General features: G+C 35.5%; 1 protein-coding gene across 1 annotated transcript in view; it reads left to right on the top strand.

The window, feature by feature from the left end:
- Window positions 1–18,239, top strand: part of MYO16 (myosin XVI) — a 272,053-nt gene that overhangs the window by 154,946 nt on the left and 98,868 nt on the right. Inside the window, exons 17-21 of the mRNA XM_026034575.1 lie at window positions 3,964–4,075; window positions 7,205–7,322; window positions 8,062–8,133; window positions 8,768–8,909; window positions 17,801–17,873. Of these exons, the coding sequence (XP_025890360.1) occupies window positions 3,964–4,075; window positions 7,205–7,322; window positions 8,062–8,133; window positions 8,768–8,909; window positions 17,801–17,873 (517 nt within the window). The remainder of the gene's footprint in view (window positions 1–3,963; window positions 4,076–7,204; window positions 7,323–8,061; window positions 8,134–8,767; window positions 8,910–17,800; window positions 17,874–18,239) is intronic.

The following is an 18,239-nucleotide window of genomic DNA, read 5'->3' as shown; positions in this document are numbered from 1 at the left end:
GACAGATAGTCAAAGTTCTCTTTTTCATCTCAGCTCTTTGTTACTGGCTCTTTGTTACCTATTTTATCATCTGAATAGAGTGTATTATTTTTCTAAGAAGAAGCTTTTAACCAGTAGTTAAGAAAATAAGAAATTTTGAAATGGGCATATGTCACAAAAACTCTAATTGTTCAAGGAAATCAGAATTTTTTTCATATGTAATTCCTCATTGTATTTAATATYTATGTACCAAATTGTGAATTTGAATGCAGGTGTAGGTGTAATAATAAAAATGAATTGTGAGAGTTATTATGAGAATGGTAATATGCATAATGCTTGTCAACTTATATGTGCATGATAAATTTATTGTCACAGTAACTTTTTATAGTTTTGGGTAAACCAATCATACTTCTCCAGGAAAACCTGATCTATGTCCTTCAAATTACAACTGAAAATTATACGATGGTAAGCAGTATAAATAAAAATTAGCACCAGTGATTTTTTTTTGCTACATASCCCATTCTTTTATATCCTTTGGTAAATTAGGATAAATATGAGAATGTTAGAAATCTACAATTTACAACTATCTCTAATGCATTGTGGTGTTTTACTCAAAGCGACTGTGGTATACTACAATTATTCATTAATTTATCTTCTTAAATGAACCCTGGATCAGTGAATTTCTTCTCTTTGCAGTTGAAGTCACTGATCAYGTCTTTAAAACTTTTAAGTGTGCTGATAAGCTGTCTGCCAGGAATACTAGTCCAGTACAGCCAGTACAGAGAAGTTAGTTATTACAACTACATAGTTGGTTCATCYCTTTTCTCAGAGATATAAACATCACTTGTCCAAGCAGCTACCTAAAACTAAAAGGTTCAACTTCAGCCAAAATCTGAGAATCTTTTTTTAAGGTACTGCAAAGATTAGGTGAAAGTGGATGTGAGATGAATTTGCACACATATATGTGCAAATAAGGCTAATAAAATAAATAATCCTAACGCACAGCCAGCATGCATCTAATATTAGGAAAAAAAAATGCTTCTGGGTTGTGTACCAGTAGTATTTTGAGTATTTTATATAGACTCTTTTTCTATTTTTTTTTTTTTCAGTAAGAAAAAAGTCAGGAGTCAGCAGCTCTGGTTTGTGTTTGCTTCCAGACTTTTCAAACTTTGCTGAAAACTTACGGGACCATCAGACACTCTAGCAGCTACATAGGATTCTATAAATGTGTGATGACCATAACACTTTAGTTTACAGTAACAAACAAGTGTTTGTTAAAACTCATAACTCAAAGACACACGGTAAACTACATTGGAAATTCTAAGCAGTTTAATCTCCCTTCAGCAGGGAGCAGGAAGTGACCTTCCTGTGCAGGTCAATCAAAAGACAAAAACATTCTGTAAATGAGAGAAAAACTATGGCTATTAAAAAAGAAGTTTACATTATATGGGACAATGATAGGCAAGGTAAGACTGTTACGTGAATATTAAGACTATAAGGGTCCCATGTTTTTATGGGAGATGCAACAATTTATAATTTGTTTAGAACTCTGCTTCTAAAGTATAAATAGGCATATAATAATATTAAAAACATCTCAAACCTTTCTCATTCAGTCTTCAGGGGAAAGGAMGGTGAGAAGGAAACAGCAGGAAAATATTTTGGAAACAGAAAAATATTTGTTCTTATTTCTGTCTGAATGTCACTATGCTAGAATATACTAATCACTAATCAGAAAAATATGATACTTGACTCCTTGTACATATAGCATGTACACTCCACTCACTCTCCACCACTCTGCTACACTGCATATTTTGTTYGCTTATGGGGATTTATACAATATCCTTCTGTAGATCTACATGCTTTGTACAATTATTTTAACCTTAAAATACTTGACTTTGCAAACATAGAGCAGTTACATAGGCACATTATTGAAGCAATTTTGATCTTCCAACAGTCATTAAATTGCCCGAAAAAGAGTCGGCCTTGTCATATGTTGTAGGATTTGAGGAATTTCGTTACTTTTAGTCTGTGAAAATTGATTCTAAATTCAAACGCACCTTAGAACATGTCCAAATTCAGCCCTTTCCAAGGGGACCAGTATATCTACTGATTAGATCTTCAGGAGATTTATACAGGGAAAGTCAACTTCTCTTCCAAGAGGCATGTCCTGGCAGATGCTACAGTTTATGGCTGCATTTGAAGGAGCCACAGGCATCTGGTTTGGCGGGTACCTAGTTTGCCCCTTGCTGTCTCAGCAGGAAATGCTTATGCTGAAGGCAAGAAGTGCCGCATATTGCGTGTTGGTTCACATCATGGCTCTCTTTTTTTTTTTCTTCTTGTTTAAATAAGTTGTTTAAATAAGAAACGTCTCTGCAGTCCCATATTCATGGGACAGGGAAGTGTCTTTCCTGCTCAGTACAGAGAGAAGCAGTGAATTCCTTAGCCATAGCAGTAGTGCAAACTTTTTGCAAACAGTAGCCATAAGCTTCCAGCTCCTCCAGTCTTTCAACAGCAGGACATTTGGACAGCAGAATAGATGCCACTGGAAAGCTCCTGACAGTGTATAAAAAAAGACATGGACACATGATGCATAAGCACTGAACTGGTATAAGCTTACACTGCAGGTCAGAGCTATGGAAAACGTTCTGGTGAATTAACCTTTACACTAGTAGGTTCTAAGCGAGGCTCAGTTTCAGCTTTATTCTATCTTACCTTTAATACATGTAGACAAGGTTAAAAATAAAAATTAAAAAAAAAGAGAAAAACAGTAGCAAAGCATAAATTTGGCATATGCTCTGAATCATCTGTTCGAACTAATTTGAAAGATGTGCCAGCATGCATTTCTACCTAATTTAGACAAAATTCTTGTTTTGAAGAAACATTGAAGAGCTCTTGTATGATGGTCATGGACCTGCATTCAAAGGCTGTAACCACTGTGGTGTGAGGCTTGTTTGTACTTGAAGTATCTGCTAGTTGAATTGTGGTGTAAGTGCAAGGAGTCTTTATGCATCCATGTGCTTCTCCCCATCACTTTCTTTCTGCCCACCTTCTGAGACATCTTATACCCATATCAATCCAAGATAAATCTGCACTGGTAAGTCCAGTATCAATCCACTACAGTCACACTATGCATTTCATCACATACGCCTCATAAACCTCAATGTCAGTTAGAAAAGTTATTTCAAGCAGGTCAAGATACATTCTTGTAAGGGTTGGGTTGTAGCTCTTTTCAGTAGTCTGCTGTGCTAGTTTCTGATTACTCTGTTGTATGTTACAACTCTAAGTTGGCTCTATTTTTTCTAAGTTAGTTATTGCAGCAGGTGTCTCTCCCAATTATTATTTTTGAGGGAGTTGAAATGTAATCTGTTGTTTCCTTTTGGTTCACAGTACACTGTAGTGCAGCTTAATGTACATAAAGTACAGCATAAGGTAAATGTACATACATTTGCCACACTTTCTACTTTATGTATTCAATGTGGTACCCTGGCATAAGAGACGCTTAGTATAACTGCCACCCCTCTAGCAGTTTAGGGAGCAAATGATCTTGGGATCCAGTAGATACGATCTGATAGAGGAGCCACAAAGACCTCTTCAAGGTTTCTTTTCTGAGCTTTTTATGAGCAGAGAATATCAGAATACAAAAATGAAACCATCTCACCTGGCTCTTCACAAGTGACAGAAGTACTTTTATCTGTAGACAGCCAGTGTCACAAGTACAGCTGAGAAATTAATATCTTTATTTGAGAAATGTACAGTTCAGTAAGAACTTAAGGAGAGAAGTATGGAGCGTTCCTGCAAAAGTACCGTTCTATCCAAAGACTGATAAAACTGAGATCAATGTGTGGTTGACACTTAAGTACCTTCTGTATGTACATTTGAGTACATCTTTTACTAAGTTAGAAGGGGAAAGAAGTCTTTAGCCTTACAAGTTCAGTTCTGCACTGGCCTTGTAAACACTGTATGTCTTCTTCTACCTCTGCACAGGTATCTAAGCCGGACAGCACTGGAAGAGACCATGTTAACAGCCAACCCTCAAAACAAGGAGAAATTAGCTGAACTAAAACAAGCTCTGGGTGCGCTGGGATTCAATAGCCTGGTAAGTTATACAAGCTTGTGTTATTTCTGGCTAAAATCACAATGTTATTTAGTTAAAAGCTGTTCATGAGGAGCTCTTGCTGATAAACTTTTGTGGAGAAAAGAAGTGTCTTCCTGTCTCTCTGTTTTTTCCATTGGTAAAGACCTTGAAGCAATATACAATGCTAGTTCACTTCAGGGAAATTACTGTAATCACTTTTAATTAGACACAGCACTAACAATGTAAATCTTTTTCATTCTTAAAGATTCACAAAATAGCTGCAAGGTATAATACTCTGAACAATTAAATTACATAGATAAAAAGAAACAATCAAATCCCATGTGACAGAAACCTCATAAAACCCACAGGAACTTTTTTCCCCTCCCTGATTATCTTCCTGTCCCTTTTAATTTTGCAAAATACACATTCCAAACGCCTTTGCTAGCAGCACCTGAAAAGAAGCACATATATATTTAGACCAATATATCTGAGTAACCTGAAAGAGCTGAATTAAGCTTCCCAAGACCATCAAGGGGAGACAGGCCTCGTATTTGTCTTCAATACTAATGAAGATAATTTAGGAAATTAATCAAGAAGAGTTCTAGAGAACAAAGATGTGAAGAGAATCTGAGATCTGAACTCACATAAGTTGTATAGTTTCCTTCAGGGTACTAGAATATTTAACTGACTTTCCATATTTATTAAAAATGTATGTACTGTATAACAAGCTATAGTGATACATTTCTGCCTCCCAAAATGCATAAACAACATCCAGAAAGAGACAAAAATGTACTTCCTTTGTCCCTATATGATATTTAGTGTGATAAAAAGCTGAAGAGAAGTTATTGTGCCAGTATACTATAAGCTATAATAAAAAGGGATCAAGGAAGATTGACAAAAAGGATTATGACTMGGTGATAAAGCTGTTTCTTAACTGTGAGGCAGACTAACGTCTCTGGTGGTAGTTCCTGGTGTTCTCTAGTGAAGATCTTTGGTAACCTCTGAAAGGTGGTAACTTTTCAAAATAAAGATTTTTTTTTTCACGAGTATTAATGTGACTGCTTATAAAATCAAACATGTATGGCTATATTTAAAAGAATTATTTTTTTTTCTCTTAATGTCTGAAGCTCTGCACCTGTAGAATCTGGAACAAAAGTTCTCTTCATTTCTGCATTTGGCCCAGTGTTCACGGACTAGTTGATCTCTGTATCTCTTTTATTAATATTTCTGCTCAGTTGAGGAAGGAATTCAGCCCATAAATAAATATCTAATGCATAATGAATTACATTTTGGAAGCCTGCAGAAACTGTTTGGGAACCCTCTTCTTAGAAAAATACAGAATTCTTTTGGATTCAGCACTACAACTTCCACAGTCCTTTTTTCAGACTTCCACAAAGGAAGTTGCCTTGTAAAGAAAAACTTTAGATCGGTTTCCAGCTCCTCCACATACAAATAGCACCAGAATAGCTACTTAGGTGACTATTGACTTAGGTGACTACTTAGCTGAAAAGTAAGTACATTGTTATCTCCTGCTGATGCAGTTCAGTACTGTACAGCCATACCCACACCTTCTGAGCCCCCTAACAGAGAAGCAAGAAACGTACAGTGTTGGTGCGGCACACAGCGTCACCAAAGGACCTCTTGCAAGAAGCAGGGTGTATCACCCTAGCTTGCCTGCTGTGTTAGCATGGCTGTTTTCCTTCTGTTACAAAAGCTTTCTTATTCAGGGTTTGCCTCTGAAGAAGGGTAACAAAACATCTTGGTTTTTTTTCTAGTCTTCAGCATGGGAGCGATATATATAGAATGGAAAAAAACGCTGTTGACTTTTTTATGTCTAGCTCACACTGTAAGAAATTAAAGTGCTTGTCTTCAAATGTAGTTTGCTTTGGAGAATCAAACTTATTTAAACTCCACAGTGTGTATCCCAGAAACTGGAAACTTTTTTTTAGGGTCCTCTGATTAGTGGYATATTTATTAGAGAAGGAAACAGATCCAAAACAGATCAGGATTTTTTTAATCCAATCTGTTGGCTCTGCAAAGTACTTAAAGGTTATCCAATATTAGGTTCAGCATTTTCAAAATTCAATGCATTCCCTTAGTTTATGTTGCAGTGCTGAAAATAAAGAGGATGCAATGGCTAAGTATTTTGTTCATAGTGTATTTTTGAATCTTATTCTGCAAATTYCGGTCAGTGAGGCGTCTTGCTTTACGTAATGTTTCAGTAGGATTAGGTTCTGAATATTATTTCTTAGAAATATTTCAAGTAAAAAAATACTATATGAATTCACTATATATAATACTACATCATACTGTAGCGTATATCAGATTTCCTTGCTTTATAATTTTAAAGGAGGACCATTGTTATAGAACTTACCTTAAAAATGATCTGATGTTAACACAACATCTTGTATTTCATATCATTTTGGTTCACTTTCCATGGATCATTTTTTTTTGCTGGAATTTAAAAACACTGTAAGCAATCWTATGAAAGAATAGTTCTACTTTGGTACAAAATCAGTCCAGGAAAATTCTTGCCTTCCGGATAACTGATTCACAGCATTAGAGGCATTGGAACCCACGAACCATGGTGGGGAAAAGTGTGGATAAGACAATCTGAAAAAAAAAAATTCACTGCAGTTCTTACTACCTGGAATCCACTATAGTTTAAAATTAAACCATTTGGTTGTGAATGCAATTGGCTGAGGGAAAAAAAAAAATTAAACTTGCTATTCCCAGGTATAGATTTTGTCTTGTTTGCAAGGAAATTCTCCACAAGGAAGAAATGTTATCTGTTCAAATACATCCATTAAAGATATTTCAGTATTATTTTTCATATTCTAAAAAAAATTTTAACCTAGCAGTTAATGTGATTTATATTAATGCAGAAGTTAAAAAAAAAGAAAATAGAAATTTACTRTTTTACATAAACTGTTTTGTGATTCTGTTTTATATCCTAGATGAGTTCCAGTTTAAATTCAAAATCCCTATTCCCTGAATGTTAACATTTTACATGTGAGCCCTTTTTAGTGTAACAAATGCCAGTGATACGAACTGCTAGCTCTTGTTAGTCTGCCTTGTGAAGCGTTCCCTTTCTCTGGGGTGCCCACCTGATCTCTGATTTATCTCTGTCTGTGTCTGACACACACGCAGGAGGTGGAGAACCTGTTTGTAATTCTTGCCGCAGTCCTGCACCTGGGAGACCTCCGTTTCACCACCCTGACTGATGCCGAGACCGCCTTTGTGGCAGACCTGCAGCTCCTGGAACAAGGTCAGTGGGACACGACCTGGAGTGTCGCGGCACGGTTGCGTGCCGGCTGTTGCGCTCGTCCGCCGACAGATGGAAACCCAGTTCCAGCGAGATGAGGATCTGCCTTTGGAAGTCTCTTAAGTGACTCTGGGAAGATAACTTGGATGCTTTATAAGCCACAGATTTTTGTGAGACTGAAGGAAATGCGCTTATGGCAAATTATCTAATTTGGTGTCACGCTTAATGGTGGTGTTTGCCAAAAGGAATTGCTCAGTGTGCTTTGTGTGGTCTTATTTTTAAACACTCTTGCACTGCTTGTCAACAGCTGAACAATATTCACGGAATTGAATCCCTTCCATGCAAATCCTTTGTCTTAAAAGAGGCTCTTGGTTGCGTGCTTTGAAGTTGCCCTGTTGGTCACTTGCAAATCTCTTCAAAGTGGCTTACGGATAGAGATTGTCAATAGCAGCATACCTTAATACTAGGCAGAGCTTGCCAAGCCCTGGGGAAAGTCCTAAGTAATCTGTACAGGGGAAAGCTGTAAATGTAATATACAGTAGCATGCAAACTTCACAAAGTGCTTATTATAGTAATCTGATTTTACATGTTCTTTATTTTTTGATTGCTGATCTGACCATCCTTTTTTTCCTTCAGTGTGTGGGTTTTTCCACTGTACAAAAAATAGCACCTGCATATGAAAATCTGTTCTAAAAACTGCAACATGATACAGAACACAAATCAGTCTCTCTTTTTATTTCAGTGGCAGGAATGCTGCAGGTTTCACCAGATGAATTTGCTTCAGCCTTAACAACTGATGTTCAGTATTTTAAAGGTAATCTCTTCCAAGCCTGTGTTCTCCTAGATGAGACCTAGTGGTGTTATGCTCCTTCTGATATCARAATTTTAAAAGCAGATGATTTTTTTTTTCAAATTTCAAGACCAAAAAATGGTCTTATAAAATTTTTCTCTGAGGAACACCTAGGATAATCTGCTGTGAAATGCTGGACTGGACTGTTGAATTAGAGTAGACTCGATGACATGGAGCAAAGCAGTGTCTCAGTCTGACACTGATGTCCCTTTAGCATGGTTACCTTACAAAAATGTGTCAAGATAGCACTTGGATATTGATACTAGGAACTGAAGTCAATTGGAATGTCCTTAAAAAAGAGGGGGCGGGAGAAGAGGAGAAACACTATATATTTGCAGAAGTACTTTTCTTTAAATTGGTATTTGTGTGTGATTCGTATATCTTTTTTTGTTGAAAAAGAAGCATATTTCCAGCCTGTATATCTTGCAAGTATGCTATTGAGAGTCTTCTGGCCACTGACCTTTCAGAGAGCTAGCACTGTGTCTAGGTTTGGCAAAAGGACAAATAAAAAGGTGGAAGGACTTATTATTGTAACTAAAATTATTTAAAACAAGCTTTACGTCAGGTTATCCTTTTCATCTTCTGTTTTCTATCTCAGGTGACATGATTGTACGGAGACACACCATAGAGATTGCAGAATTTTACAGGGATCTCCTGGCAAAATCTCTCTACGGTCGTTTATTTAGCTTTTTAGTCAACACAATCAACTGCTACCTCCAAAATCAAGATGAGACTGGCAGGTAGGAGTACCATTACAGACTAACAGACATGTCGTTATCTGTTCAAATGCAGTTCCATGAAAGAAACAGAATACGGTCGTTTAAAGATTCTTATTATAGCATGATGCTGCCATGTGGGTCTTTAAACCCATGCTCAGTCCTGAAATGTTTCAAATCCTTTCCTCAGTGACATATTTCTTTATTTGCTTGTATGCAAACAGTTACAGACCAGAAAAAGTGCCGGTAAGTATGGTGTGCATATAGACAATAAATCAGCATATACAAACCAAACTTAGAATTGTTCTAAGTATGTTAGCCTTCCTGTGGCACTGTATTTTATGCTAGAAATTGTATTTTGTGCAGTGAAATGTAGTACTTTATACAGTAATCTAGATTGGTGGTTAGAATTAGTGATCTTAAGAGCTAACAAATACAGGATGAACCTTTGAACAAGGAAAATCTGTTTGATATTTCTTCAGTGCAAATTATGTTCATTCCTTGTCTCAAAACCTATGACCTTAGCACAGACTATTAAAATATAGAATTCTATTCAAAGACTTTCAAATGCATGTTTAAACTTCACTTACCACTGAATTAAATCTTACAAGAATTTTCTGGGTGTCTCTAGGTTGTCATTTGTGAAATTCAATACAGTTGCTATCCATTGTGGTTTCTTAGAAAAAAATGAATGCTAATTAATGTGCATCAGTGGAGCAGTCAAGAAGTAAAAAGGAAGAAATCCCAATACAATCAAGGCAGCTAACTAAGACAAGAAATGTAATTAGATGATCAGATGCATGCAACATAACCAAGATTTAACATCTCACATGCTCGGATGGGCTTTAGTATGAACACTAAGTACAAGATGTCTTGGCATTCTTGATATATGACAATCCACAAAAGACAGATGTAAGACTTCAAAAAGGAATAAGTATTTTTCCTTGTTTCATAGCTGCATTGACTTCATTAACAAATTTTTATAAGAATAAATCTTTTAAACATGGGAAGAGTTTGAAGACTTCACAACCTTTTTTGTGCCTATTCTATTTGTAGGCAAATTGGTACTAAATGACATTTCTTTTCTATAAGCTTAGCTAACAGAAAAGGTTACCATGCCTGAGTAACTCAGATCTTTGTGTGCATAAAAGCTTTCCCCTGTTTGCATGTAACACCTGAATGCTTATCTATAAACTGCTTCCTGCTGGAGGAAAAGGAAAGGCTTTCCAGTAATATTGAATGGTTGTACTTGGTCTCCTCCTGATCCTACAGCCACTAAAAATTGCAAGTACCTAGGCAGTCAAGCTAGAGCAACTTTCCAATCCATGTGTAAATTTGAAATAGTCTGCTTATAAAACAAGGAAGGACAGCAACATATGGGCACAGGAGATTTTTCCCTATTCTTTCCTGGGATTTAAGAAGTGTGTGACCGTCTCAGCTTATGTCCATCACAAACACAAATCCAGCTCAGGAATTCTTCATTACCGTGAGCTTGTTTGTAGTGACTTTTGAAGAAGAAATCTATAACTAGTACGTTTAAAAAAAAATCCTTGAATTATTTGAACTTTTTTTTCGACTATTAGGCATGTAATTCTGACACATCTTTGATTTCTCAAGACCTTTCAGGATAAAGGGTTGTGCATCTCTGTTATATGCAAAGCTGTAATTTCTAGGTGTTATAGGATCTTAACATAATGAAAAGTAAAAGGTGTTTATATATTGTTTTTGTATATTTTATTCTTATCTTATTGGAATCATATTTGTTTGAGCTGACTGCTACCTTGTGGAAATATTTCTTTGTGAAAATATTTCTGTCAGTCTGGAAACTGGAAGAATATGTTATGCTGTTTAATCCTACCTAAAACAAGACATCTGTTTGATGCTGTGAAGAAGAACCAGTTTATAATAGTCTTATGTTATACCTATATTTGAAAGAGGAGAGTTAGATTTAGGTTGCCTAATGTGAGCTAACTAGTTTTCGGATAAATTAGCAGTGCGGATAAGACATAATAGATTTTTGCATGTGAAATTCAGCCTCAAGTTGCATTATAATCTTGAAGTCAAACAGCTAATTTCAAGTAAAAGGGAATTTAACTATCCTTCATTGATATTTCTGTCTCAGGTAGCATATATAGATTAGTCAGCTTGAGGTGGGTACACAAGTTTTTCCTTTTTTTTTCTCTCAGTCTCATCATATTGTATAAGCTTCATGTTAGATCAAGACATAACACTGATCATGATGCAAGTAGGATTAATGCAAGTCATGGCATGAATCTGATTTTTGATTCAAATTCCCATTGCATACACATGAGTCACTGAATCAAATACTAGTTTATCTCACCAATTTGGTGTGATTTCAACAAAATAATTTGGAACAATATTTGGTCCCAATTTGATTCTATGACTCAATATATAGAATTCTTTTAGAGATTCTCTAACAAGTCACTATCTAACAATCCACCAAAGGCACTAACTAATGTGGTTAAATAAGGCTAATATATTTCAGGCCACACTTCATTCCCCAGCTGGAAACGTACACATTTGCCACAATTGCCAGAAATCAAATGAGGTAAAACCTTCATCACAAAACTGTAATAAGGTCTCTTTTTCTCTTGTGTAGTAGCTTCACTGTGCTTCCATACCATTTCAATGAGAATTTATGAAGCAGTAAAATTATATTTATTGGTTTAATAACTCTTAGTAACATTTGACCATGGTATTTTCAGGAAACAAGTTACCTGGTTTTGTCTTTTGTGCCWGCTTAGATTTTGATCATTCATATTGATTTATATTTGCCATAAAACAGCTTATGGTGAAATAGAAGTGATGATATTCATGAGATTTAAGGGAAAGGGAGGAGATGCTATGAACACATGCAAAGACAAAGCTCTAAATGTAAAAAGTATAGAGGATAAAAGCATTGACAGAATCCAAGAAATGCATTACATTATAATACTACCTAATAAATATCTAGCAACATTTTTAATGGCAATTGAGAAATGTTCTCCTTCATAAGAATATACTTTTGATTTTGTCTAATTAAAGCTAAATTATAACCATGCATGCTAGTTTAGACTAGCATTCATGCCTGCCTTCAAGGCACTTTGATGTTTTTTACTTTGTTCATCATACTTGTTATTGTTTTTGAAGAAATTCACTGGAGAGTGAATGTTTTTCAGTAATTGGACTCTAGAATGGGAATAGGGTAAAGCTATTAAAATTCCTCACAGGTATTTATCATTTTTTAATGATTAATATTTAAATTAAATGACATCAATGATTTCCTATTCTGCTGATCTTATTATTTTACAAATTGTCTAGTTTAGCATCTCCCCAAGAGTATTGATTCTTAAAGTTTATTATTGCCTAGCATTTTCCTTTCAATCAAATAATTAAGCTGGTTGTCAGTTTTGTGGATAGAAAAGACCAGAGCAGCCATAGTGGTCCAAGTGGTGCTATCAAGGCCTTTGACTTGCATTTTGCTAAAGTTGGASCTAGTGATCCAAGTATTAGTTGTAAAATACCGTAAGATTATGTATCAAGAACATCTTGATATTTCATGGAGGTGTAAGAATGTTTCTGGATTTTTTTGTCTTTGCTGATGAAAAGCATGCTTAATTGGATATATTTACTTTAGAAAATTTAAATACTGTCTTCCCTGCTACATAGTAGAAAGCRCTGTATTTGTAACTCCCAGTTAGTAAAAAATGTCTCTGTTATGTGGCCTGAAGATGGGGCTAACGCCAATGTCTATGTTTTATTATAGACAAGTAAAGAAGTTAGCATTCAGTTATGCCCTCCATCTGTGTCATCAGGTCAGCCACACATTTCTGTTTCAAATATAGCATATAAAATATGTCTAAGTCTGTCTGTTCTGAAAACTCGTGTATTCCAAATAGATAATCTTGTGCCTAGTGAAATTAAATATTGACAGAGAGTAGCAGTGGCAACATCTGAGAAAGAATGACATTTTAGGAATCTCATTCAGAAAATACTTAATACACATCATATGATTTACTGCATGACCGTGAGTGAAATATCAAACAAAATTCTGCCCAGACTAAGAATAAAATCACAGCATAAATTAAAAGAAGTAATCCTCCTTTATCGAACTCAGTAGAAAATGAGAGGAACAGAAAGAGAATCCCTGCTCTGTGCATGAACCCAGAGCATAATGAGAGTTAGTTCTGTCTGTGGAGGGTGCAAAATCTTTAAAGCTGACCAGTAATACTAAGCATCCAATATAATAGGATGCATAACAGCATATTCTGAGGTCTGCCTCAGTCTAGATCGTTTCCAGTGTTTCCTTAAATAAGGTGATACTGCTTTTTTTAAAGCATGGAACAATTTTGTCTTAAAGAGGCCAAAAAAAGTACTATTGATAAGAAACCTATAGGATTTGAGTCTATTACTGAAAAAAAGAAATCATTACTTCCTGCCATACCTGCGCTATCACTCAAAATAAATACTTGTTAGATAAGAAACCAGAATTTCTCCCCACTGTGCCCAATGGCTGTCTATCTGCACCATTCGCATTTTGGGAAGGTAATGTTAAAAGAAAAATGAGTTTTTTAGCAAGATGAGAGAGAGAGATAGGAATGCAAAGCTATCATAGCAAGCAAAAATCTAAGAAAAATCTCAAAAATCTCACAGAAATCTGAGTCAAAAGCCTTAGAAGTGGGTTTATTTCAGTAGCTGTTCGAAGACAAAGAACATTTGGTATCAGGAGCACCTCGGCCCCTCTCTCACGAGCGTTATCCTTCAAGAACTGCATTATTGACAAAGGGTGTAACTGTGCCCCTGGGAGCAGTGAGGGGTTGACAGAGGATTCACAGGGTGATGGCAAATGCTGTCCTGTGAAAGACAGGTTAGATATTTCATCTCATCCTAGAAGTACTCATTAATCAGTGTCACTTCTGCTTTATCCAGATCTTATGTCTATAAGCCAACTGGCTTCCTTCCTGGTTGCTAGCAGAAGTGGAGGAAGAAACCTTATACCTGGGGCAGGTTAAAAGGCATGTCAGATCATAGTGCCTCAGCAAATTCCCCTCACTACCTTTTATACGAGAGATTCAAAAAAAAAAAAAAAAAANAAAAAAAAAAAAAAAAAAGAAAAAAAAGAAAAAAAAAAGACAATAGGAGTGAACTCTGAGGATTTTTTGTAGAGAAAAACCATCTGGAACGACAAAATCATGATCAGATATCATCCTGTAAGTTTGTCTGAAATGATGGTTGAGAACTCTAATAAAGGGAATTCTGTTCACCTCCTCCAGGAATGACAAATGGGTCAAAAAAGCATCTCTTGATTAATGGAAAGATGTCTGCCAAGACAATAGATCATCAGACAGGATGTCTGGTGTATGTGTATTTTTCTTAAAAGCTGCCAAGAATTTTTATGTAGTTTCTTTATAATACTGTTGTTCAGTGTATAAGAACAAAAGATGTTTCTGGCCTACATGGAACATCTTTATAAAGACTTCATTCTGAAGAAGAAAACAAAACTGGAGACATTGTAAAACATTATATCAGTTGAAATCTGTTTTGAAAATCGCAAAACTCAAATCTTATGTAGTTCAGATCCACTTCACGTTTTTTACTATTCACAGATGTGTACTAGTCTGAGAGATGGCAACACTCTCCTTATATGGGCAGATTGCTGGGGGTTTTTTGTTTTTTTTTTTTTTTCTAATTGGTACACTGGGAAGTATGTCAAGCTTGAAAAAAATCAGTCATGATAGTAACACATATCCAATTACTACAGAAAAAATAATTACTACTTTAAAATTGAATTTTACATCAATCCAAAATAGAAATGCAAGCATCATTTTCTCTTGTTTTCTGGATGGAAACAAAACATTAATTATGAAATTGGAATCTCTGTGTCCAATATTTCATGATGCTGAATTAAACTAAATATTGAAAGTCTAAAACATAAAAGAGAAACATGTCAGTGATGCTTAGTAAACATAAAAGAATAAAGCAGAATAAGGAGATTCTTCAGAACAAAAAGTCCTCTTTCCTATATTTGTTCTTTTATACACTGGTGACATGCCCTTTCATTTGTAAACATGGAATTATTTGTGCTTTATTTTGCCTTGGTCTATGATTAATTTAAGGAAAGTAATTTTGCTGGAATTAGTATGATTGACAGCTAATATATGGACCCTTCCTCTGAGAAGAAAGATAGCATAAGACAGAGTAAGATATGAAGACAGAAAATTGAAGAAGAGTAATTTGTAGCCAAATGTATGGTGTTTTTGACTTTGCTGTTTTATTGTCTTTTCATATTCAATTTGCAAAATCTGGCTAATTATTTATACAGAGAATTACTATAATTTTGCTGAGATTTTTTGCATAGGTGCCACACTGTCACTCTTATTGAGAACAGACTCATATTCTTATTTCTTATCTTTCTTGTATTGGTAAGACTTGCCGTATATAAAACCTGGAGCACAGAGCATGTTTATCTTTCCATAATACAAGGCCAAATGGAGTTCATCAAAAGTTTGAGATGACTTGCTTTTTTGTCAAGAAATGATTTCCATCAAAATCAAGATATGTCTCAGAAATGTCACCATTTTGATAAGGAATGCTGTTCGAGATTAATGATAAGCCAACTCCTAAGGCATTTACCCAGGTTGTGAGAAACCAGGGCCAGGTGTCTGTTTTGTCTAATTTGTATTACCTTAGTAGGCCAGTTTATTGTGGTATATTCCATACACAAATGCTCAGAAAAAGCTCTTGAGAAAGAACAAAGGAGACTCACTTTGAAAAATAACAGTCCTGTAACTCGGATGGGGTGTAAGCAATCTAGCTTCAAGTCCATTCGTTGAATTAGATAGAGAAGCAGTAAGCTTCTAGCATCGGTGCTAAGTAGCTCTTAATAGTTGTAAAATGGAGTGCAATATTTCAGGTATTGTGCAGTACTAAATAACAGTCTATGTTTTGCCTTCTTATAAAATAGGTTGTAGATTTTTTTTTTCCAAAACTTGTGTAAAAATGTAATAAATCTATTTTTAAATGTTATTTTGAGGTAGTTTGTTTTCAAAATGCTTCATGAAGAAAGATGAAGGGAAAAATTGACTCTTTATGAAATCCAGTTATGACAAAGAGTTTATACCTATCTCTAATCAAGAATGCCTGAAAGTGAGACCTACATTTTTAAGCACAAAATTTAAATTGCATTCATGGCTAGAGATGGAGGTAGTGATATATCTTTATGTTTCCTGTTGCAGAAATTCCCTTGGAGGCTAATCGACCTCACGATAACCTCTCTTGCCCAACAAAGTAATTCTAGACTGGATTTATTATGCAGCTCTCTATGTCTGACATTTACACATAGAGCCAGCCTTGTGACAATCAGTAGTGCACTGAACTAGTACGCTTTAAAAATGAAGGCAGGCATCACGCACATGTCTGTAGAAGGCTCTCTCTCTGCCTGAGGAAGGCTGCAAGGGAGCAAAATGTTAGCAGTATTGGTTTTCTGTCTGTTTTATTGTACTCAAATTTTTATTATTTTATTTTTTAAGATTATGTGGAGTTTTTTGGGGTATGAATCCGTGCCTAAATTAAATGCTTGCAGTTGCCCTGCCTCAGCCTTTTACACCCTTTTATCAATCACCTCTGTGCCCTGATACATGCATGGATTTTTACATAGAGGAAAAAGGCAACATGGAACAAAAGCAGGTTTTAAACCTGCAAGCTGCAGTTTCATTTGTGTACATATAACCTCAAGAAATACAAAAATTATGCTAAGACAGAGAAAGGAAAACTCACCTCTTTCAGAAAGTATCCATCTCATTTATTGCAAAGCTGAAGGATTACCAAAGGAGAGACACTGGCTATGATACAGAAATCTTCCATTCCATTCCATTCCATTCCATTCCATTCCATTCCATTCCATTCCATTCCATTCCATTCCATTCCAAATGCTAGAGCATTTCACTCCGAGGCATTCCCAGTAGATTCATAAGGGCAAGCTCCAACAACTTCTTCGTGTCATCCTTTCTTCTGATCTTCTTCCAAAGCACACAAGCAGGTATCCCACAACATCAGTTCTGTTTCTGTAGTTTATCCCCCAGATCTGGTTGAGAATGACACAGTCCAAGAAAGAACAGAGCAATAAAGACTCTGTCTCGTGCTCATATCCCCTCTCAGAAGACTAGTTGACTGCATTACCAAAAGCCTTCTACTGGGCCAAAATGAAAGCCCTGTGCTGAATGAAGGCAGTGTCGTATGACATTATATGCCCGGTCAGCAGGTATCCTTTTATGAATACAGGGAAGAAACACCTTCCCATGGCATGCCCAGATGTTGACTGTTCTTCACCTAGAAGATATTTCCTCTTGTGCAGCCTTAGCTCACAGCCTCTACTTCAACCTGACACAGAGGAGTTTGACTTAGTAGGTTTCCTTGACGTGCACAAAACAGGACTCTATAGTCCTGTAGCAGAGTAGGACTTGGAGACACAAACTCAGATTTTCATGAAATATAAACTGAACAGGGTAACCTCATGCAACCAAGCACCAATTCTGAAACCTCCCTTAGTTGATTTTCCCTCATCTGAGTGAGTAGATATGTACACCTTTGGAAATGAGGCTTTCAAGAAACTATTATTTTTTTCTTCTATTTCATTTTTTTTTTAAGTGGCTTCTAAAACAATCTCAAACTTTTTTTTTTTTTACTTTAATATGATAGATTGATGGGTAGAAGTGAAGAAGTCAAAATCAGTACTGTTTGTTATACCATTCTGCAATTTTGACTCTGTTGTTTAAATGACCTGCTTGTGTGTTTCATAGCATATTTTTGAAACAGGCTGCTTTCATGTTAGAATAATTTAAAAAAAAAAGTTAGATGCAATAAATATATTATTTACTTCCTTGAATACTTATGATCTATAATATGTTTTGTTACAGTGACCAGGTATTTGAAATTGGGATACTGGATATTTTTGGATTTGAAGAATTTCAAAAGAATACTTTTGAACAGGTAAGTAGCTTTGTTTTGTTGATTTTGCTGTAAGTGTAACTGTCACCATTTTCACCAGAATGAGTGCTTTCATTAGAACATGAACATATATTGAGAATAAAATTTACTCTTAAATTATGTATGTTTGTATTTTTTTTTCTTCTGCCTGCATGAATGCATCTGAATTAAAATCCAGACTTCGCAGAGTTATTAATCGTTTTAAAAGCATTTAGTAAACATAACCATAATCACTTGAAGAAGAGTAGTATCAATATTGAAGGCATTTTGTGAAAAATTTCAGAATATTTCAGAATATTTCAGAATATTTCAGAATATTTAAGGTTGGAAGGGACCTCTACAGATCATCTAGTCCAACCTTCCTGCTTA

This window comes from Nothoprocta perdicaria, unplaced genomic scaffold, assembly GCF_003342845.1.
Source record: "Nothoprocta perdicaria isolate Ctin4 unplaced genomic scaffold, notPer1 scaffold_148, whole genome shotgun sequence".
In the NCBI taxonomy this organism is placed as follows: domain Eukaryota; kingdom Metazoa; phylum Chordata; class Aves; order Tinamiformes; family Tinamidae; genus Nothoprocta; species Nothoprocta perdicaria.
The sequence above is the reverse complement of the archived record's forward strand: the minus strand, read 5'-3'. Positions and strand labels throughout refer to the sequence as shown.